Source organism: Salvelinus namaycush, chromosome 28 (assembly GCF_016432855.1).
Source record: "Salvelinus namaycush isolate Seneca chromosome 28, SaNama_1.0, whole genome shotgun sequence".
NCBI classification, from domain to species: Eukaryota; Metazoa; Chordata; class Actinopteri; order Salmoniformes; family Salmonidae; genus Salvelinus; species Salvelinus namaycush.
Genome location: NC_052334.1, coordinates 9,469,577 through 9,491,931, shown reverse-complemented (window position 1 = coordinate 9,491,931; position 22,355 = coordinate 9,469,577). Strand labels below are relative to the sequence as shown.

Here is a 22,355-nt window from a genome sequence, read left to right as displayed (position 1 = left end):
TCGTTCCACCAACCTAGTGCCCTATATGTCGTTCCACCAACCTAGTGCCTATATGTCGTTCCACCAACCTAGTGCCCTATATGTCGTTTCCACCAACCTAGTGCCCCTATATGTCGTTCCACCAACCTAGTGCCCCTATATGTCGTTCCACCAAACCTAGTGCCCCTATATGTCGTTCCACCAACCTAGTGCCCTATATGTCGTTCCACCAAACTAGTGCCCTATATGTCGTTCCACCAACCTAGTGCCCTTATGTCGTTCCACCAACCTAGTGCCCTATATGTCGTTCCACCAACCTAGTGCCCTATATGTCGTTCCACCAACCTAGTGCCCTATATGTCGTTCCACCAACCTAGTGCCCTATATGTCGTTCCACCAACCTAGTGCCCTATATGTCGTTCCACCAACCTAGTGCCCATATGTCGTTCCACCAACCTAGTGCCCCTATATGTCGTTCCACCAACCTAGTGCCCCTATATGTCGTTCCACCAACCTAGTGCCCCTATATGTCGTTCCACCAACCTAGTGCCCCTATATGTCGTTCCACCAACCTAGTGCCCTATATGTCGTTCCACCAACCTAGTGCCCCTATATGTCGTTCCACCAACCTAGTGCCCCTATATGTCGTTCCACCAACCTAGTGCCCCTATATGTCGTTCCACCAACCTAGTGCCCTATATGTCGTTCCACCAACCAGTGCCCTATATGTCGTTCCACCAACCTTGTGCCCTATATGTCGTTCCACCAACCTAGTGCCCTATATGTCGTTCCACCAACCTAGTGCCCTATATGTCGTTCCACCAACCTAGTGCCCCTTATGTCGTTCCACCAACCTAGTGCCCCTATATGTCGTTCCACCAACCTAGTGCCCTATATGTCGTTCCACCAACCTAGTGCCCCTATATGTCGTTCCACCAACCTAGTGCCCTATATGTCGTTCCACCAACCTAGTGCCCCTATATGTCGTTCCACCAACCTAGTGCCCCTATATGTCGTTCCACCAACCTAGTGCCCCTATATGTCGTTCCACCAACCTAGTGCCCTATATGTCGTTCCACCAACCTAGTGCCCCTATATGTCGTTCCACCAACCTAGTGCCCTATATGTCGTTCCACCAACCTAGTGCCCCTATATGTCGTTCCACCAACCTAGTGCCCTATATGTCGTTCCACCAACCTAGTGCCCCTATATGTCGTTCCACCAACCTAGTGCCCCTATATGTCGTTCCACCAACCTAGTGCCCCTATATGTCGTTCCACCAACCTAGTGCCCTATATGTCGTTCCACCAACCTAGTGCCCTATATGTCGTTCCACCAACCTAGTGCCCCTATATGTCGTTCCACCAACCTAGTGCCCCTATATGTCGTTCCACCAACCTAGTGCCCTATATGTCGTTCCACCAACCTAGTGCCCTATATGTCGTTCCACCAACCTTGTGCCCTATATGTCGTTCCACCAACCTAGTGCCCCTATATGTCGTTCCACCAACCTAGTGCCCTATATGTCGTTCCACCAACCTAGTGCCCCATATGTCGTTCCACCAACCTAGTGCCCTATATGTCGTTCCACCAACCTAGTGCCCCTATATGTCGTTCCACCAACCTAGTGCCCTATATGTCGTTCCACCAACCTAGTGCCCCCTATATGTCGTTCCACCAACCTAGTGCCCTATATGTCGTTCCACCAACCTAGTGCCCCTATATGTCGTTCCACACCAACCTAGTGCCCTATATGTCGTTCCACCAACCTAGTGCCCTATATGTCGTTCCACCAACCTAGTGCCCCTATATGTCGTTCCACCAACCTAGTGCCCTATATGTCGTTCCACCAACCTAGTGCCCTATATGTCGTTCCACCAACCTAGTGCCCCTATATGTCGTTCCACCAACCTAGTGCCCCTATATGTCGTTCCACCAACCTAGTGCCCCTATATGTCGTTCCACCAACCTAGTGCCCCTATATGTCGTTCCACCAACCTAGTGCCCCTATATGTCGTTCCACCAACCTAGTGCCCTATATGTCGTTCCACCAATCTAGTGCCCCTATATGTCGTTCCACCAACCTAGTGCCCTATATGTCGTTCCACCAACCTAGTGCCCTATATGTCGTTCCACCAACCTTGTGCCCTATATGTCGTTCCACCAACCTAGTGCCCCTATATGTCGTTCCACCAACCTAGTGCCCTATATGTCGTTCCACCAACCTAGTGCCCCTATATGTCGTTCCACCAACCTAGTGCCCTATATGTCGTTCCACCAACCTAGTGCCCTATATGTCGTTCCACCAACCTAGTGCCCTATATGTCGTTCCACCAATTCAGTGCCTTTTGATTTCACCTCATATTAACATTCTGTCATAAAGAGCAAATGTTCAACTTCATAAAAGAGAATCTCAAGAGGATAATAAAAAAAATGACTTTAGTAAGTGCCAAATAAAGTAACAGTGTTCACCGTAACAGGGTTGATGATTTCATCTTAAATCAGCCATTTATCCCCTTGTGACAGGAAATGGAAGCGTGTTGTGTGCAGCAGGGAGGGGCAATTGAATGCAAACTTCACAATTTTGTTGTTGTTGTTTAAACATTTCTAGCTTGTCTATCTACGGGTAACAGGGTTGACGTGTTACGCTCGACCAGCTTAGTTTTCCACCACAAAACAGCAGAAAAGGGCCATAAAGAGTAGAACCTGCTCCCCTGCTTTTACTCTCTATATATTTTACAACGTGGGGATGGTAAGAGGTATGTATATGCAGACTTGGTCTTCCCCTACATGACGGTGCAGTTACATCTAGCGTGTACCGGTGCATCCCTCGTGTCTGCCTCGTGCCTCACCATATAGAATATAGACTAGGACTGCTAGGTTAACCTGCTGAATGCTGACTGGACCCGTTTCACTCAGCACTCCTCCACCCTCCCCCATTCATTCCATCATAGGGTTGAAACCCCTCCCCCGTTCATTCCATCATAGGGCTGAAACCCCTCCCCCGTTCATTCCATCATAGGGCTGAAACCCCTCCCCCGTTCATTCCATCATAGGGCTGAAACCCCTCCCCCGTTCATTCCATCATAGGGCTGAAACCCCTCCCCCGTTCATTCCATCATAGGGCTGAAACCCCTCCCCCGTTCATTCCATCATAGGGCTGAAACCCCTCCCCCGTTCATTCCATCATAGGGCTGAAACCCCTCCCCCGTTCATTCCATCATAGGGCTGAAACCCCTCCCCCGTTCATTCCATCATAGGGCTGAAACCCCTCCCCTGTTCATTCCATCATAGGGCTGAAACTCCTATTGGGGGGTGTACGTGTGCAGTGCTCAGCAAAATGTATGCCTCTCTTTCTCCTGTCCTGGTGTTGGGGCTGGAGTTTTCCACTGGGAATTAACAGTGTATAGGCCTCCAGCATCAGGTCATACTCACTCCTATAGGTGTCTGCCACACTCACTCCTATAGATGTCTGCCTCACTCACTCCTATAGGTGTCTGCCTCACTCACTCCTATAGGTGTCTGCCTCACTCACTCACTCCTATAGGTGTCTGCCTCACTCACTCACTCCTATAGGTGTCTGCCTCACTCACTCACTCCTATAGGTGTCTGCCACACTCAATCACTCCTATAGGTGTCTGCCACACTCACTCCTATAGGTGTCTGCCACACTCACTCACTCCTATAAGTGTCTGCCGCACTCACTCCTATAGGTGTCTGCCGCACTCACTCACTCCTATAGGTGTCTGCCGCACTCACTCACTCCTATAGGTGTCTGCCTCACTCACTCACTCCTATAGGTGTCTGCCGCACTCACTCACTCCTATAGGTGTCTGCCATATTCACTCACTCCTACAGGTGTCTGCCACACTCACTCCTACAGGTGTCTGCGGCACTCACTCACTCCTATAGGTGTCTGCCAAACTCACTCACTCCTATAGGTGTCTGCCACACTCACTCACTCTTATAGGTGTCTGCCACACTCACTCACTCCTATAGGTGTCTGCCACACTCACTCCTATAGGTGTCTGCCACACTCACTCATTCCTATAGGTGTCTGCCACACTCACTCCTATAGGTGTCTGCCGCACTCACTCACTCCTATAGGTGTCTGCCACACTCACTCACTCCTATAGGTGTCTGCCACACTCACTCACTCCTATAGGTGTCTGCCATATTCACTCACTCCTACAGGTGTCTGCCACACTCACTCCTACAGGTGTCTGCGGCACTCACTCACTCCTATAGGTGTCTGCCAAACTCACTCACTCCTATAGGTGTCTGCCACACTCACTCACTCTTATAGGTGTCTGCCACACTCACTCACTCCTATAGGTGTCTGCCACACTCACTCCTATAGGTGTCTGCCACACTCACTCATTCCTATAGGTGTCTGCCACACTCACTCCTATAGGTGTCTGCCGCACTCACTCACTCCTATAGGTGTCTGCCACACTCACTCACTCCTATAGGTGTCTGCCACACTCACTCACTCCTATAGGTGTCTGCCACACTCACTCACTCCTATAGGTGTCTGCCATATTCACTCACTCCTACAGGTGTCTGCCACACTCACTCCTACAGGTGTCTGCCGCACTCACTCACTCCTATAGGTGTCTGCCACACTCACTCACTCCTATAGGTGTCTGCCACACTCACTCACTCCTACAGGTGTCTGCTGCACTCACTCACTCCTATAGGTGTCTGCCACACTCACTCACTCCTATAGGTGTCTGCCACTCACTCACTCCTATAGGTGTCTGCTGCACTCACTCACTCCTATAGGTGTCTGCCGCACTCACTCACTCCTATAGGTGTCTGCCGCAGTCACTCACTCCTATAGGTGTCTGCCACACTCACTCACTCCTATAGGTGTCTGCTGCACTCACTCACTCCTATAGGTGTCTGCCGCACTCACTCACTCCTACAGGTGTCTGCTGCACTCACTCACTCCTATAGGTGTCTTCCGCACTCACTCACTCCTATAGGTGTCTGCCACACTCACTCACTCCTATAGGTGTCTGCCACACTCACTCACTCTTATAGGTGTCTGCCACACTCACTCACTCCTATAGGTGTCTGCTACACGCACTCCTATAGGTGTCTGCCACACTCACTCACTCTTATAGGTGTCTGCCACACTCACTCACTCCTATAGGTGTCTGCTACACTCACTCCTATAGGTGTCTGCTACACTCACTCCTATAGGTGTCTGCCGCACTCACTCACTCCTATAGGTGTCTGCCGCACTCACTCACTCCTATAGGTGTCTGCCACACTCACTCACTCCTATAGGTGTCTGCCTCACTCACTCCTATAGGTGTCTGCCATATTCACTCACTCCTACAGGTGTCTGCCACACTCACTCCTACAGTGTCTGCGGCACTCACTCACTCCTATAGGTGTCTGCCACACTCACTCACTCCTATAGGTGTCTGCCTCACTCACTCACTCCTATAGGTGTCTGCCACACTCACTCCTATGGGCTTCAGCTGATGAAATACTCCAACATCTTCACTTAATTGTATGATGTTTGTTTAGGGAATTGAAAGTAAATTCACAGCATTCTGCTAGTTTTTCCTTCCTGGTAGTATAATTCTGTTGTAGGTTCACTTCAGTACGACAACACATGAAGTCGTAAGTTGTTTGTTTGCTCATTTGATCTGTAAAGGAAGCCTGTTCATGTAGCCTCTCCAGTCAGGTATTTGATGATGTGTATCTGTCTGTCTCGTCGTCAGGCACAGCACCACAGGCCCTGGAGCCCCCAGAGACCAGCGCCAGGGCGAGGGACCATGGACAAGGATTCAGGGGGCCACAGTGCCAAGCGGCCCCGTGATGAGAGCATGATGCCCCTGGTCATCCCTGTGTCAGTCCCTGTACGGAGGCCAGACCCCTCCTCGTCCTCGTCCTCCCCAGACGGGGAGCACTCTACCCCGGGGACAGGCTGGCCACAGAGACCCTTCACCCTCCAGGACGTGACCAGTATGGACGGCAAACCCTCCGTCATTGTCACCCGCAGGCGATCTCTCAGGAACTCTCTGTCAGAGAGCTCAGGACAGGTAGGTGCTAGTGCCCTCCCCACACACAACTTAGTAACGTCTCCTCTAGTACCATAAGTAGGGGCTTGGTTCACACCTCTGTTTCCATATAATCTATTACAATCCTACATATCCTGCCACCATGCTCTAGACCCCCCCCCCCCATCCAGCAGCCCACTCTCCCCTGTTTCCCCCCATGTCTCTCTCTCCCCCCTGCCCTCATTCCAACCCTGCCCCTGCCCCTCCCCCTCCATCCCTGCTGCCACAGATCAGGTCAAGGAGATTAGCAGGGGTTATCCACACTATAGATGGAGGTATAGTCTACTACTGTACTGTACTGTACAATAACCAGGGTGGGGGTTTACTGGACATGTTATGTGTAGGGGGATAATGTACAAAATAGAAAATTAACAAATATTCCACATTTCTCCTTTAATTCCCCTTTAGTGAGGAAAGTGCCGTTTTTATGTGCCGGTCTAGCGATGGTTCTGTACTGCTGCTGCTCATTTCGTGGCAAAGTTTGCAAATAATAAATAATATATACAAATGATATACTTTCTCATAGTATACTTCTGCCAGGTAAGCCTACTATACTGTTAACATTTAATTGAGCAGGTTTTGGGGAAAGTTTTTCTGTCAACCCACAAGTCGGTTATCACGTCAACTGGCTACACACAGTGATAGACAAACGAGCCCACCACACAGACAGACAAACAGGCAATACTGCTGGAAATTAATTGGTAGATATTGTGTTTGGTTTGGCTTTTTAAGCCAATAGTGGCTAACCAGGGGTGGGAAAATGTCAGTGTTGCTTTGATTAGATAGTAGCTGGGAGCTTGCAATGTCTGTTACTTGTGAGATTTGTTTATGACAGTTTGCGGTAGAACACGTGAAAATTGCATGTACTTTGAGAATTGTTTTGCGAGCCACTCATCGGTGGGCTGCGATCGACCTGCTGGAGACCCCTGATGTAGAATATATCCTCTCTAGTGTCTGACCAGATGAACAACTCACTTAGACTGCAGGCTGTAAACATTGCTTCATACTAACTGGTGTATAGGGGTGTGGACAGGGGAACAGGGTAGACAGGGAGACATAGTGGACAGGGTGGACATGGTGGACAGGGGAACAGGGTGGACAGGGAAACATAGTGGACAGGGTGGACATGGGGACAGGGTGGACATGGTGGACAGGGGAACAGGGTGGACAGGGAGACATAGTGGACATGGGGACAGGGTGGACATGGTGGACAGGGGAACAGGGTGGACAGGGAGACATAGTGGACATGGGGACAGGGGAACAGGGTGGACAGGGGTACATGGTGGACAGGAGGACAGGGTGGACAGGGAGACATAGTGGACATGGGGACATAGTGGACAGGGTGGACATGGGGACAGGGTGGACAGGGGTACATGGTGGACAGGAGGACATGGGGACAGGGTGGACATGGGGACATAGTGGACAGGGTGGACATGGGGACAGGGTGGACAGGGGTACATGGTGGACATGGGGACATAGTGGACAGGGTGGACATGGGGACAGGGTGGACATGGGGACATAGTGGACAGGGTGGACATAGTGGACAGGAGGACATAGTGGACAGGGTGGACATGGGTACATGGTGGACAGGAGGACAGGGTGGACATGGGGACAGGGTGGACATGGGGACATAGTGGACAGGGTGGACATAGTGGACAGGGTGGACATGGGTACATGGTGGACAGGAGGACAGGGTGGACATAGTGGACAGGGTGGACATGGGGACAGGGTGGACATGGGGACAGGGTGGACAAGAGGACAGGGTGGACAGGAGGACATAGTGGACAGGGTGGACATGGGTACATGGTGGACAGGAGGACAGGGTGGACATAGTGGACAGGGTGGACATGGGGACAGGGTGGACATGAGGACATGGGGACAGGGGTACATGGTGGACAGGAGGACAGGGTGGACAGGAGGACATAGTGGACAGGGTGGACATGGGGACAGGAGGACAGGGGTACATGGTGGACAGGAGGACAGGAGGACAGGGTGGACAGGGAGACATAGTGGACATGGGGACATAGTGGACAGGGTGGACAGGGGTACATGGTGGACAGGAGGACAGGGTGGACAGGGAGACATAGTGGACATGGGGACATAGTGGACAGGGTGGACATGGGGACAGGGTGGACAGGGGTACATGGTGGACAGGAGGACAGGGTGGACAGGAGGACATAGTGGACAGGGTGGACATGGGGACAGGGTGGACAAGAGGACAGGGTGGACATGGGGACAGGGTGGACAGGGGTACATGGTGGACAGGAGGACAGGGTGGACAGGAGGACATAGTGGACAGGGTGGACATGGGGACAGGGTGGACAGGGGTACATGGTGGACAGGAGGACAGGGGTACATGGTGGACAGGAGAACAGGGTGGACAGGGGTACATGGTGGACATGGTGGACAGGAGGACAGGGTGGACAGTAGTAGTCATGTATTTCTGTGTTTATACTGATGTTCTACCTCCTTCTTTAGAACAGCGGAATCGAGGGAGGGAACGACAACGACGGCAAGAAGCCCAAACGCCGTCCCCGGCCCGAACCCCTCTTCATCCCCCCTCCCAAGCCTGGCACCTTCATCGCCCCTCCTGTCTACTCCTGCATCACTCCCTACCAGAGCCACCTCCGCTCCCCTGTCCGGCTTATAGACAACCCCCTGACCATGCCACCCTACACCCCCCCGCCCATCCTCAGCCCGGTGAGAGAGGGATCAGGTCTCTACTTTTCTACCTTCCTCTCCTCTGCTGCATCCAGCCAGGGTCTGCCTCCACCCAGGGTCTGCCTCCAGCCAGGGTCTGCCTCCAACCAGGGTCTGCCTCCACCCATCACGCCCAAATCAGCCACTCGCAGCCTGCTGCGATCCAGTGAGTACCACTATCTGGGGCCTACTGGGGTTGTAGTCCAAACCTACTCAACCCCCTGTGCTTCTGGGGGTTGTCATCCAAACCTACTTAAACTGTTTCTTTTGGGGGTTTTAGTCCAAACCTGCTCAACCTGTGTCCTACTGGGGTTGTAGTCCAAACATACTCTACCTAGCTGGGTGCTTCTGGGGGTTGTAGTTCAAACATAGCTTACCTGAGTGCTACTGGAGTTTGCAGATGCCTTAGCACTGGTTTCCCCAGATCCAGATAAAGCTAAGATTCTCTATTGAGCATTCTTTTTAGTCCAGGGGTAAACTTAATCTGGGAACGTGAAACCGGCCATTAGGATTTAAACAAGCTGTCATCAGAATGAACTGTAGCTGTGTGAGTTGGACCATAACTTTATTCCCTCATATAAACGTTTCTTGAGTAATACGCATGAAGTAAGCTCACTTCCTCAAAATCTGCTATACTAAATATTTTCTGTTGTAAGAAGGTTAAAAGAGATAAGAATAGTACATTTAACAGACCATTTTTTGTTGTTGTGTTTTTCAGACAGCGTTGACATAACCCCACCACTGCTCTCGGCGATCGGTGAGGCCACTCCAGTCAGCATAGAACCGTGAGTACACACACACACACACACACACACACACACACACACACACACACACACACACACACACACACACACACACACACACACACACACACACAACACACCACCCTCCATACTCCTTTCATCCCATTATCAGTTACGTGTATGGATCTCAAGTTTAAGATTCGAGCCTGAGAGGCTAAAGTATTTTTAAATCAAAATAGTCTGAAATCAAAGTACTTTAAAATCAAAGTACTCTTAAATCAAAGTACTTTTAAATCAAAGTACTCTTAAATCAAAGTACTCTTAAATCAAAGTTAGAGTCAGAGAAGATATTCATCCAAGGCCAAACAACTAGTCAAATGGTACACTGTGTCTTTCTCAGTGATGGTGCTGAGTCTATTGATATGTGCTGCAGTAGAGGAGGACTGTTTTTGTGTTAGTTATGAAAGGATAGATTGGGTGCTTTGGATCTGACCCAGTTAGCCTGTATCACGGTCCTGATTTTATTCACAAAGACAGAGGAGTGTGTGTGTGTGTGTGTGTGTGTGTGTGTGTGTGTGTGTGTGTGTGTGTGTGTGTGTGTGGGAGGCGGGGGAGTGGTGATTGCTTGGTGAGAGAAAAACAGGGTGCATTGTGGATTGTCTTCCCTTTCTTCCTCTCTCTGACTGGTAGCAGCTGGCTAGTAATCAGGGCGGCCGGGCAGGCCAGGCAGGGGTTATCTCCAGTGGTGATAAATCAGGTCTTTCAGCTGAGTCTAGAGCAGCCAGCCTCCTCTGCTTCCTCCTTAAACACCCCCTCTCAACCCCCTGAGCAAGATCAGCTTACATCAGGGGCCTGTTGATTAGTGTACAATGTAGCAAAACGTTTTGCAACGGGGAAACAAACACAATTGTTTCTTATTGGAAAAGTCCATGTAGTCGTGAGCCAGATCAGCTTACTGCAGGGTCAGTTTAGGAGGCAAACTTTGTGAACGTTGCTGATAGAAATCAAATGAATAGAGCTGAAGTGATTCTTTATTCTACATCCCCAGATGCTTGTTTGTTTTACCACAGAGGCCTAATATATTTTTTATCTGAACGTTCTACAACGTTGTGCCCTGCTGAACACAACTCCAGCTAGCTCATTCTGGGAGGGGACCTGAACTGAGCTAGCAGGCTGCAGCCGGGTGCAATTAGTACACAGGGAGGGAGAAGGCCGAATAGTGTCTGCGTTCCAGACTGTTTTCGAAGCTGCCATTAGCTATCATTGGAGGGGTATCCTGGGGGTAACCTGATCGACTTACTGCTTTATCACCGTCCGGTTGCTTCAGTGCAGCAGACAGTTTATTAAATTATTAGCTGTGGCTTATTTCTGTAAACCAGCCGACCAAATCAATTCAAATCAAATGTTATTGGTCACATACACATGGTTAGCAGATGTTATTGTGAGTGTAGCGAAATGTTTATGCTTCTAGATCTGACAGTGCAGCAGTATCTAACAGGTAATATCTCACAATTCCACAACAAAACCTAATACACACAATCTAGTAAAGGAATGTGATGAGAATATATAAGTATAAAATACATGGATGAGCAGTGACAGAGCGGCTAAGATGCAATGATAGTATAGAATAGATAGTGAAGGATACAGTATATACATATGAGATGAGTAATGCGAGATATGTAAACATTCCACTAGTTAACCACATGTCTGTATAAGAACACTTATTCACATGATTTTTCTTTAAATAGAAAATGTACCTAAGTTACGAAACCTTCCCTGGCAATCACAGCAATATGATCTAGAATTGTAATAATGGAGGCTATGCTATAGCAGGACAGAGAGACTGCATACCATGCGCATTTCTGAAAGTGTCTCCCGTCTCTCCAACTGACCACTGACTATACATTCTGTCATCTCAGGCGTATAAACATCGGTGTGAGGTACCAGGCAGAGGTACCAGAGCTGAGGCAGCGTTCAGCAGCCCAACAAGACCATCCCAAGGCTGAGCTGGTCTGGGCTCCTCTCCACGACCTGGAGGCTAAACCTGGAGACCAGGAGAGAGGTAATACACTAACAAAAGTATCAGCTAACTGTCCCACCATTAATACTGTCATAATACTGTCATTAACCAGGTTGGTATTATCCAATAGAAATGAGTCAGTAAATCAAGCATTCAGTAGTGATTTGAAGAACCCAGTGGAAAACATTTGCTGATCATACAGTATCTCAATCACAATCTCTCTTTCTCTCTCCCCCCTCTCTCCCCCTTCCCCCCACCCTCTCTCTCTCTTCAGTGGATGACCTCATGAACCTGGCGTGCTCAAGCGCTCTGCACGGCGGAGGGACCAATCAGGAGCTGGCTCTGCACTGCCTGTACGAGTGCAAGGGTGACATCATGGTGAGCGATGCATGATGAGTCATGATGACTGAAGAGGGATGACAGGGAGGGGTGAGAGCTGGGTCGCATTCATTAGGGCACACTGTAGCAAAATGGTTTGAAACTGAAAATGAAAAAGAGTGTATAGGTGTTGACAGATTGTACCTCTGTTTGTGAGGGTTTTCTTCCATCTTGCGTGTACTGAACAGAGTACAATCTTGGCTTTGGTGGGTGGGATTTAACTGGACCCCGGCTGTGTTCCAATATCCATACCAGCATTTCTTACTATACCACCACACAATGCATTCTATTTTTTACGTTTTAATTTGAGCCATTTAGCGCAGCACTCTCTACCACCAGCAAACACAAATGGTGTATGCTATGGTAAGGGTATCAGGGTGTATGATATGGTAATGCTATTAGGGTGTATGGTATGGTAAGGGTATTATGGTGTATGGTATGCTATTGTAAGGGTATTAGGGTGTATGGTATGCTATGGTAAGGCTATTAGGGTGTATGGTATGTATGGTAAGGGTATCAGGGTGTATGGTATGGTAAGGGTATTAGGGTGTATGGTATGTATGGTAAGGGTATCAGGGTGTATGGTATGGTAAGGGTATCAGGGTGTATGGTATGGTAAGGGTATTAGGGTGTATGGTATGGTATGATAAGGGTATTAGGGTGTATGGTATGGTATGGTAAGGGTATTAGGGTGTATGGTATGGGATGGTAAGGGTATTAGGGTGTATGGTATGGTATGGTAAGGGTATTAGGGTGTATGGTATGGTATGGTAAGGGTATTAGGGTGTATGGTATGGGATGGTAAGGGTATTAGGGTGTATGGTATGGTATGGTAAGGGTATTAGGGTGTATGGTATGGGATGGTAAGGGTATTAGGGTGTATGGTATGGGATGGTAAGGGTATTAGGGTGTATGGTATGGGATGGTAAGGGTATTAGGGTGTATGGTATGGGATGGTAAGGGTATTAGGGTGTATGGTATGGGATGGTAAGGGTATTAGGGTGTATGGTATGGGATGGTAAGGGTATTAGGGTGTATGGTATGGGATGGTAAGGGTATTAGGGTGTATGGGATGGGATGGTATGGTAAGGCTATTAGAGTGTATGTAGTGGTGTAAAGTACTTAAGTAAAAATACTTTAAATTACTACTTAAGTCGTTTTTGGGGGTATCAGTACTTTACTTTACTATTTAGATTTTATACTACTTTTAATTCACTACATTCTTTTAGAAATTATTTATCTTTTTACTCCATACATTTACCTTGACACCCAAAAGTACTCGTTACATTTTGAATGCTTAGCAGGATAGGAAAATGGTCCAATTCACGCACGTATCAACAGAACATCCCTGGTCATCTACTGCCTCTGATCTGGTGGCCTCACTAAACACACAGGCTTAGTTTGTAAATTATGTCTGAGTGTTGAACTGTGTCCCTGGCTATCCGTAAATTCCAAAAACAAGAAAATGGTGCCATCTGGTTTGCTTAATATAAGGAATTTGAAATTATTTAAACTTTTACCTTTGATACTTAAGTATATTTTAAACCAAATAATTTTAGACTTTTACTCAAGTAGAATTTTACTGGGTGACTTTTACTTTTACTTGAGTAATTTTATATTAAGGTATCTTTACTTTTACTCAAATATTAAAATTGTTTACTTTTTCTACCACTGGGTGTATGGTATGGTAATGTATTAGGGATTTATGGTTTAGTAAGGATATTAGGGTGTATGGTATAGTAAGGGTATTAGGCTGTATGGTTTGGTAAGGGTATTAGGGTGTATGGTATGGTAAGGGTATTAGGGTGTATGGTATGGTAAGGGTATTAGGGTGTATGATATGGTAAGGGTATTAGGGTGTATGGTTTGGTAGGGGTATTAGGGTGTATGATATGGTAAGGGTATTAGGGTGTATGGTATGGTAGGGGTATTCGGGTGTATGATATGGTAAGGGTATTAGGGTGTATGGTATGGTAGGGGTATTAGGGTGTATGATATGGTAAGGGTATTAGGGTGTATGGTATGGTAGGGGTATTAGGGTGTATGATATGGTAAGGGTATTAGGGTGTATGGTTTGGTAGGGGTATTAGGGTGTATGATATGGTAAGGGTATTAGGGTGTATGATATGGTAAGGGTATTAGGGTGTATGGTTTGGTAGGGGTATTAGGGTGTATGATATGGTAAGGGTATTAGGGTGTATGGTATGGTAAGGGTATTAGGGTGTATGGTATGGTAAGGGTGTATGATATGGTAAGGGTATTAGGGTGTAGGATATGGTAAGGGTATTAGGGTGTATGATATGGTAAGGGTATTAGGGTGTATGGTATGGTAAGGGTATTAGGGTGTATGATATGGTAAGGGTATTAGGGTGTATGATATGGTAAGGGTATTAGGCTGTATGATATGGTAAGGGTATTAGGCTGTATGATATGGTAAGGGTATTAGGCTGTATGATATGGTAAGGGTATTAGGCTGTATGATATGGTAAGGGTATTAGGGTGTATGGTATGGTAAGGGTGTATGATATGGTAAGGGTATTAGGGTGTAGGATATGGTAAGGGTATTAGGGTGTATGATATGGTTAGGGTGTATGGTATGGTAAGGGTATTAGGGTGTATGATATGGTAAGGGTATTAGGGTGTATGGTATGGTAAGGGTATTAGGCTGTATGATATGGTAAGGGTATTAGGGGTGGAGGAATTGTTTGTGTTGTCACTCAGCAAAGTTAACTACTGTGTATATAACATGTAACAGATGTGGTGCAGCACAGTGGCTAGTGAGTTCACTATTCCTGCTAGTAGCCATGTTCTCCTTGAATCTAGGGGTTGTTTTGTTATCAGATATGCTCAGTGCTCCATCTTCCCAATGTAGAAAACACTTACACACACACATACACTGATAGACACACACATGCTGACACACTGGAGTAAAGGTCATGTATGGGGCCTTGGGCAGAAACACAGCAATGTGTTCAATGAGAGAGATAGAGAGAGAGAGACAGTGAGCTAGAGGGGGTGAGATGGAGAGAAAGATAGAGGAAGACGGCCTATACTAGTGGCTCCAGCTTGCAGCATTTGGCCATGTTGTTGTCAAGGAGACAGAGGGTGGCTGTCAGTGTGTGAAGTGCTCTCTCTGTCTCTGCAGCAGCAGGAGGCATGTTGCTCTCTTACAGTATATCTCCCAGTTCACCCCCTCATTATTAGGGACAGATCAGCCTCTCAATATCCAGTAGAACTCTGATCAGTGTCCTGTGTGCGCTCCAGCCAAGTAAACCTTGATTTGAAGTATTGCTCAGAGACTCATAAGCTGTTGCAAAAAATAAACAAACAGGACATTTTTCATGTATTACTTTTCAGAGTGAATTTGTAAATGGTTGATTTGTTCTTCTTGGTTTTCAGGAAGCGTTGGTCCTCCTGCTATTGAAAACCCCCATCTTCCCAAAGAACCACCGTCTAGGATACTACCACTACTCCGGTTGGTCAAGACAGAGAACTAGGGTTGCAAAATACTGATCACTTTTCTGAAAGTCCCAGGTTTTGCAGAAATCCTGCTGGTAAAATTCCAGGAATCAGGAGGGAAAAAGCAGAAAATCCCTAAACCTCTAACTAGGATTTATGGAAAACCTGGGAATTTTTTGAAAAGTTACAGAAATTCTACAACCCTACATATAACACTTTATATCTGTACAGTATTGTGTCTATGGTTACTGCGCTGCTCTCTCCTCTGGCACTCTCTTACTTTGTTTCTAAGTCACTCTGTGGGTAGTCTACTCTTCCTGCAGACAAGCCTCGGTGCAGAACTCTCTGTGGGTTGTCTACTCTTCCTGCAGACAAGCCTCGGTGCAGAAATCTCTGTGGGTACTTTTACAAAATTAGAATAATCAAACTTCACTGGATTATGTCAAAGTGCATTCCTGCAGGCATGCCTGTGCTGTCTGAATACTTGTATGAGTCCTTTTCTCCTCCCCTCTAGTAACAGGGATGGGCTCCAGAGCCCCCCTCAGCCTTAAACAATGGCAGCTGAAGGGAGGGGAGGTGCTAGCTGGTGGGGGATGGAGTGGGTGGAGGGCTGTGGGTCCGTGGAGAGAGGGTGGGATTGGCTGTGGAAGGGAAACTGTGGAGGATTGAGAGTGTCGCTGGGGGTGATGGGAGCGGAGTGAGAGGTAGAGTGGGAGAGGAGGGGGTGGAGGGGGGTATTGGGTTTGTGGCGTTTGGTTAATCCCAAACAGAGGACAGAGAACCATTGTTTGTCCAACCAGTCGTGTGTGTGTGTGTGTGTCCACCCTGTGCATACAGAAGCAGACAGTCACATTCACCAGTCAATGTCTGTCCGTCTAATTCCCCACCACTCTTTTTTCTGTTTTCTCTCTCTCTCTCTCTCTCTCTCTCTCTCTCTCTCTCTCTCTCAGGGTCAGACAGCTGGACCCCAGTTGAGAGAAGTTGCTTTAACAAAGGAATCGCTGCCTATAAGAAAGACTTCTTCATGGTCCAGAAACTGGTATGTACCAGTCCATATACAGTACCAGTCAAACGTTTGGACACACCTACTCATTCCAGGGTTTTTATTTTTTATATTTTCTACATTGTAGAATAATAGTGAAGACATTTAAAACGATGAAATAACAGATATAGAATCATGTAGTAACCAAAAAGTGTTTAAAAAATCTAAATATATTTGATATATGAGATTATTCAAAGTTGCCACCGTTTGCCTTGATGACAGCTTTGCACACTCTTGGCATTCTCTCAACCAGCTTCATGAGGTAGTCACCTGGAATGCATTTCAATTAACAGGTGTGCCTTGTTGAATGTTAATTGAATTTGTTTGAGCCAATCAGTTGTGTTGTGACAAGGTAGGGGTGGTATACAGAAGATAGCCCTATTTGGTAAAGACCAAGTCCATATTATGGCAAGAACAGAGTTACCTCTGCTGCAGAGGATAAATTCGTTAGAGTTACCAGCCTCAGAAATTGCAGCCCAAATAAATGCTTAACAGAGTTCAAGTAACAGACACATCTCAACATCAACTGTTCAGAGGAGACTGCATGAATCAGGCCTTCATGGTCGAATTGCTGCAAAGAAACCACTACTAAAGGACATCAAGAAGAAGAAGAGACTTGCTTGGGCCAAGAAACACAAGCAATGGACATCAGACCAGTGGAAATCTGTCCTTTGGTCTGATGAGTCCAAATTTGAGATTTTTGGTTCCAACCATTGTGTCTTTGTGAGACGCAGAGTATGTGAACGGATGATCTCTGCTTGTGTGGTTCCCACCGTGAAGCATGGAGGAGGAGGTGTGATGGTATGGGCTGCAAGAGTGACAATGAGAATACACAAGTCAACTGAGGGTTTTGATAAATCTGTTCCCATTCAGAATTACTACGTGATTACTGTAATATGATGAAAGGTTTCTTTAAAAAATAAAATAATCTTAAGTGCAATTGAATCAAGTGAGTGGATCGAGTTGAGATATAGTTGATGTTGTTTCCCTTCATCTGAGGTTAACTCTTCTGCTATAAAGAGTCAGAGTCAGAAACATGAATTAAAGTGTCACTCCACAATGATACTGTAATGAACATGAGGGGAGACAGAGCTGGTTTCATGCGCAGGGCGCAGCAGGTGTTTATTGCAAAGGACCACAGGAGGAGGCAGGTAGCTGGGTCCAGGGGCAGGCAGAAGGTCATACAAAGGGGGTCCAAAAGGGAAACAGTACAGGCAGGGAAAAGGCTAGTAACGTTGTCCGGGAGATCAGGCAATAGGTAGATAACAGGAAATCCGATAGGCTGAAGTACAGGCAGGGAATAGGCAAAAGGCATCGTTAGTGAGGCAGGCAAAAACTATCATACACGGGAGGATTAAATTACGGGAAAAACAGAGCTCCGAAAGACGTGTGTCACAAAACAAACAATAGCTCACAGTGATGGGGTGAAAGAACTGAACTAAATAGTGTGTGATAATGACATACAGGTGTGTGAACAGGTGATTAGAATTCAGGTGATTGGGATCTGGAGAGTGAGCTGCGTTCAGGGGATCTATGTGTTTGAGAGTGTGAGTTGGAAGCAGACGTTACAGATACATTAGTTGACAATACAAAATAGAGATTTAAAAGCCACATGGTGGACCACTCAAATAGAGTTTTGAGACTCTATAAGCAGGAAAACACAGTACAGTATGTTAAAACATGTACTAGACCTAGATATGAAGTGTCTGTTGATGTGTGTGTGTCTGGTGATTCAGGTAAGCACTAAGACGGTGGCTCAGTGTGTGGAGTTCTACTACAGCTATAAGAGGCAGGTGAAGACGGGTCGGAACGGAGCTCTGATCTACGGAGACATGGATCCACCTGAGAGCAGGAACACTGAGGAGGAGCTGGACCACAAGGTGAGTTGATTGACTACTTACAAAAGGATGTTATAACACATTCACAAGCAGTACATAAGCATTTACAGATTCTATAAACAATCCATCCCTTTACCAACAGATAAAACACTACATAAGCAATCTTTGTACAATTATTATTGTCTTCAATGTTCCCTCCAAAAAACTTCAGGTCTGCTGAGCGCAAACTTGAAAATTCTGTACAACTTCCGGCGCGTGTTTAATGTGAACACTGAGGCTGTACCCGCTTTAAGTTACAGTTTTAAACGTGGCCATGTGGGCTACTGTGGCTATTTTATCATAATGTAGGCCTACCAGTGTGGCCTACCATCAAAAACAATGGAGAAAATGCATGCCATAGCATTTTAACATGGAAATAGCTGTTCTATCATTTAGCCTACAGTAGCAGCCAATGTGTGGTATCAATGTAGGTCTACATTCCATGAGACTTTTGAAAAAATCATGCAGGGCTTGACATTTACCTGTTTATCTACTTGTCCTTCAGACAAGGAGGTGACTGAAAATGTTGTTGTGTTGTTTGATGCCAGAAACCACTTTACAAAATAAAATGCATTATTATTCCCATACATTATTACAGAGAATCAGACAAATTATACTACCCTCTTCCTATTGGCTACTTAGCTTATTCAAGCCTGTCTCAAAAATGCAACACTGCCCCCTCAAGACACAAAAAAACCTATAACTGACTCACTTTTCTAAGATGGGTAGAAATGACACGTTTTTTGCTCTTGCAGGAAGCAATCACTCCCCCATTGCTGACTACAAATGATCTATAACTGGTCTAATAACTCACTAACTAGCAAAGGATATGAACAGATGAACAAATGTGCACATGTTGCTACATGTAGCTTTCTCTTTGATCTCAAAACAAGCACATCTACTGACGACCGCTCATGCTGTAAACACAGTCCAGATCAAAGTGAATGGCACAGATTCATATATGGCAATGGTCTATTTGCATATAGGCCTACTGCAGCTCTGATTGGTTATGGCACACAGGTCTGTGTAGAGTACTAGCCTGACTTGTGCCTGTCAATAGAATCCGACTCCGATGCGTTCTGCCTACAACAAAATCTTTTGCATAGTTAGTTTTGCATACTAAAGTATTTTATAGTTCGTTTTGTTTCGGTATGTTCCATTGAAAGTGGCTAATATTGTGTTGATTCTATCACAATTCCAACAGTAAAGGGAAACATTTATAGTGTTAACTGACGGGGAAAACTCTAGAAAGTTCAGTAAAGTTCAATATCGTGCTTCTCTGTGCGGGCTGATATTTCTTCTGCATGGCAGTCCCGAGGGAACATTGCTTATCTTTCTTTCTCCCTCTCTCTCTCTCTCTCTCTCTCTCTCTCTCTCTCTCTCTCTCTCTCTCTCTCTCTCTCTCTCTCTCTCTCTCAGAGCTCTCAGAGCTCTCAGAGCTCTCAGAGATTAGAATCTCGGAAGGAAGAGGAAGACAACAGGAACTGGGAGGGGTCATTTGACAGGAAGCAGCGGGGCTCCAGTCCAAGCAGGATGACACAGACGTTACAGGCCACAGAGAACGTGAGTGGGAGATTCAGGGGGACAGTGTGTGTGTCTGTGTGTTGGAAACGGAGGAGACGCTGACTAGAAGACGAATGAGCATTTTCATGGCTGTATGTGTTATGTTTATTCTTGTGTTATCAACACTGATGCCCCCATGCAGTAAACAACATTTGCACTTTTAAACTTGCCTTGACTGAGTTCACAGTAGGATAGTGGATAGGGAAACCAAGCTGCAGAATTGTTAAGTCTGATGCCCTCTAGTGGCTAAACACTGAACAGCTGACTTGGCTGGCTTCCTCTCTCCCCATGTTGCGTAATTTGACTCTGTCAGCAAACGATGACTCATAAAACTGACCCCATTCCCCATTTTCTGCAGTTAGTTGGGTGCCCTGGTAGAAAGCTATGGTTTTAAAAGGTGGCCTCTTGAGCTTTGGTGAAACATTGAGCTTTGTTATGTTTTGTATGGTCTGATGTAAAAATGTGTCAAAAACAAGCCTTATTATATTAAGTGTATTTTGTACTAACCAGGTACGCAATGTTCAGGTTAGTTTGGCTCTAGCTGGGAGGTGTGTGAGTGTGTGTGCTGACCAGAGGTGTGTGTGTGCAAAGCAGTTGGCAAGATACTACTCTGACAGTGATCAGCTGTCATGCGCAGCTTGGCAATGTGGAGGAGAAGGTGCTTTTTGTATACATGCCTGTGACCTTGCATCTATGATCTTTTGAATGCTTAAATAATGTAGGCAAATGAAGTATGTAAATGTGTGTGCAGGCTGGAGCAGTCCTGGTGCTGAAGACACAGGAGGATGTGAGGAGAGACCAGATGTCTTCCCGGGTCAGTCACCCCCCTCAGCGCCCTCCCAGCGCCCCCTCCAAACCACGGCCGCCTCCCAAGACCGGGACCATATCAGGGACCAAGGGCCCCGCCGGACCAGAGGGAGAGTTCCCTTGCAAGAAGTGTGGCAGGTAAGTGTCTGAGACATGTCTTAGATTAGAAGATCTTAGATGGGTATAGGCAGAGCAACATGATGCCATCAACTGTCAAAGATGGCCCAACTCTCTATGTGGTTCTATGGCTAAAGGTACTGTACTTGGAAGCTCAGTTGGTTTCTGACTAAAGGTACATGGAAGCTCAGTTGGTTTCTGGTAAAGGTACATGGAAGTTCAGTTGGTTTCTGGTTAAAGGTACATGGAAGCTCAGTTGGTTTCTGGTTAAAGGTACATGGAAGCTCAGTTGGTTTCTCGTTAAAGGTATATGAAAGCTCAGTTGGTTTCTGGTTAAAGGTACTTGGAAGCTCAGTTGGTTTCTGGTTAAAGGTACTTGGAAGCTCAGTTGGTTTCTGGTTAAAGGTACATGGAAGCTCAGTTGGTTTCTGGTTAAAGGTACATGGAAGCTCAGTTGGTTTCTGGTTAAAGGTACATGGAAGCTCAGTTGGTTTCTGGTAAAGCTACATGGAAGCTCAGTTGGTTTCTGGTTAAAGGTACATGGAAGCTCAGTTGGTTTCTGGTTAAAGGTACATGGAAGCTCAGTTGGTTTCTGGTTAAAGGTACATGGAAGCTCAGTTGGTTTCTGGTTAAAGGTACATGGAAGCTCAGTTGGTTTCTGGTTAAAGGTACATGGAAGCTCAGTTGGTTTCTGGTTAAAGGTACATGGAAGCTCAGTTGGTAGAGCATGGAGTAAATGCTAAATGGCATATAAAAGAAACATAGTCTTGAGATCCAAGATTTGGATAAAGCTATTCCAATTGATTGATTGCAAAGTGTAAAACATCTGTCTATATTTTGCAGCAGGTTGACGTTTATTACCATGAATTTTGCCCTTGAGGCAGAACTGAGCGATTTCCGCTTGATGGGCCAGCTGCAAAGTCCAAATTGGCTATATATTTTAAAAAATCATGACAAAAATAGCTTTTTGGTCTTAATTTGAGGTTAGGCTTAGGCATTAGGGTTAGCAGTGTTGTTAAGTTTAGGGTAAAGGTTAGGTTTAAAATCAGATTTTATGACATTGTGTCTGTGCCAACTAGTGACCACTCTGCAGAGCTGCCTCCAGGGCAAGACTCATGACAATAAATACCAACCTGCTGTTTTGCAATTAGAAGTTGTCCACTCTGAGAGTGAATTGTATGAACTGGTAGTAGTGATGTGTACTGTATATTGGAGAAGAACCCTTGATCAAAGGGTGCTGAGATATCGACAACATCTGCAGGATAACTGTCTTCCACTGGTTGGTTGGAATATGTTGGAATCTTGGAGATGTTGTTGGTTGTAAAAACACTGATTTGAGAAGCACTCCGAGCACTGTGTGTGCGTGGGTGAGTGCGTTTGTGTGCGTTTGTGTGTGTGCATGCGCGTGTATAACATAGTGAGAAGTGCTCCTTGGTGGTTGTTTGAGCAGGAAGGAATAAAGCAGATTTGGCCAATTTTGATAGAAGAGCTCACCCTTAGCAACCGCAGTCCTGTTATTATCAACTGTCTCCTAGCAACTGAAACACAGCAGTGATATGGCATGCCATGCCCCCAGTCTATGCAGCTCTG

At 46.5% G+C, this 22,355-nt stretch overlaps 1 protein-coding gene across 1 annotated transcript in view; it reads left to right on the top strand.

Moving 5' to 3' along the window:
* The window catches only part of LOC120023032 (mitotic deacetylase-associated SANT domain protein-like), a 36,443-nt gene that overhangs the window by 10,881 nt on the left and 3,207 nt on the right, over positions 1 to 22,355 (top strand). Inside the window, exons 2-11 of the mRNA XM_038966981.1 lie at positions 5,718 to 6,038; positions 8,535 to 8,922; positions 9,475 to 9,541; positions 11,422 to 11,564; positions 11,797 to 11,900; positions 15,300 to 15,375; positions 16,310 to 16,398; positions 18,138 to 18,281; positions 19,698 to 19,841; positions 20,593 to 20,786. Coding sequence (XP_038822909.1) covers positions 5,718 to 6,038; positions 8,535 to 8,922; positions 9,475 to 9,541; positions 11,422 to 11,564; positions 11,797 to 11,900; positions 15,300 to 15,375; positions 16,310 to 16,398; positions 18,138 to 18,281; positions 19,698 to 19,841; positions 20,593 to 20,786 — 1,670 coding nt within the window. The remainder of the gene's footprint in view (positions 1 to 5,717; positions 6,039 to 8,534; positions 8,923 to 9,474; positions 9,542 to 11,421; positions 11,565 to 11,796; positions 11,901 to 15,299; positions 15,376 to 16,309; positions 16,399 to 18,137; positions 18,282 to 19,697; positions 19,842 to 20,592; positions 20,787 to 22,355) is intronic.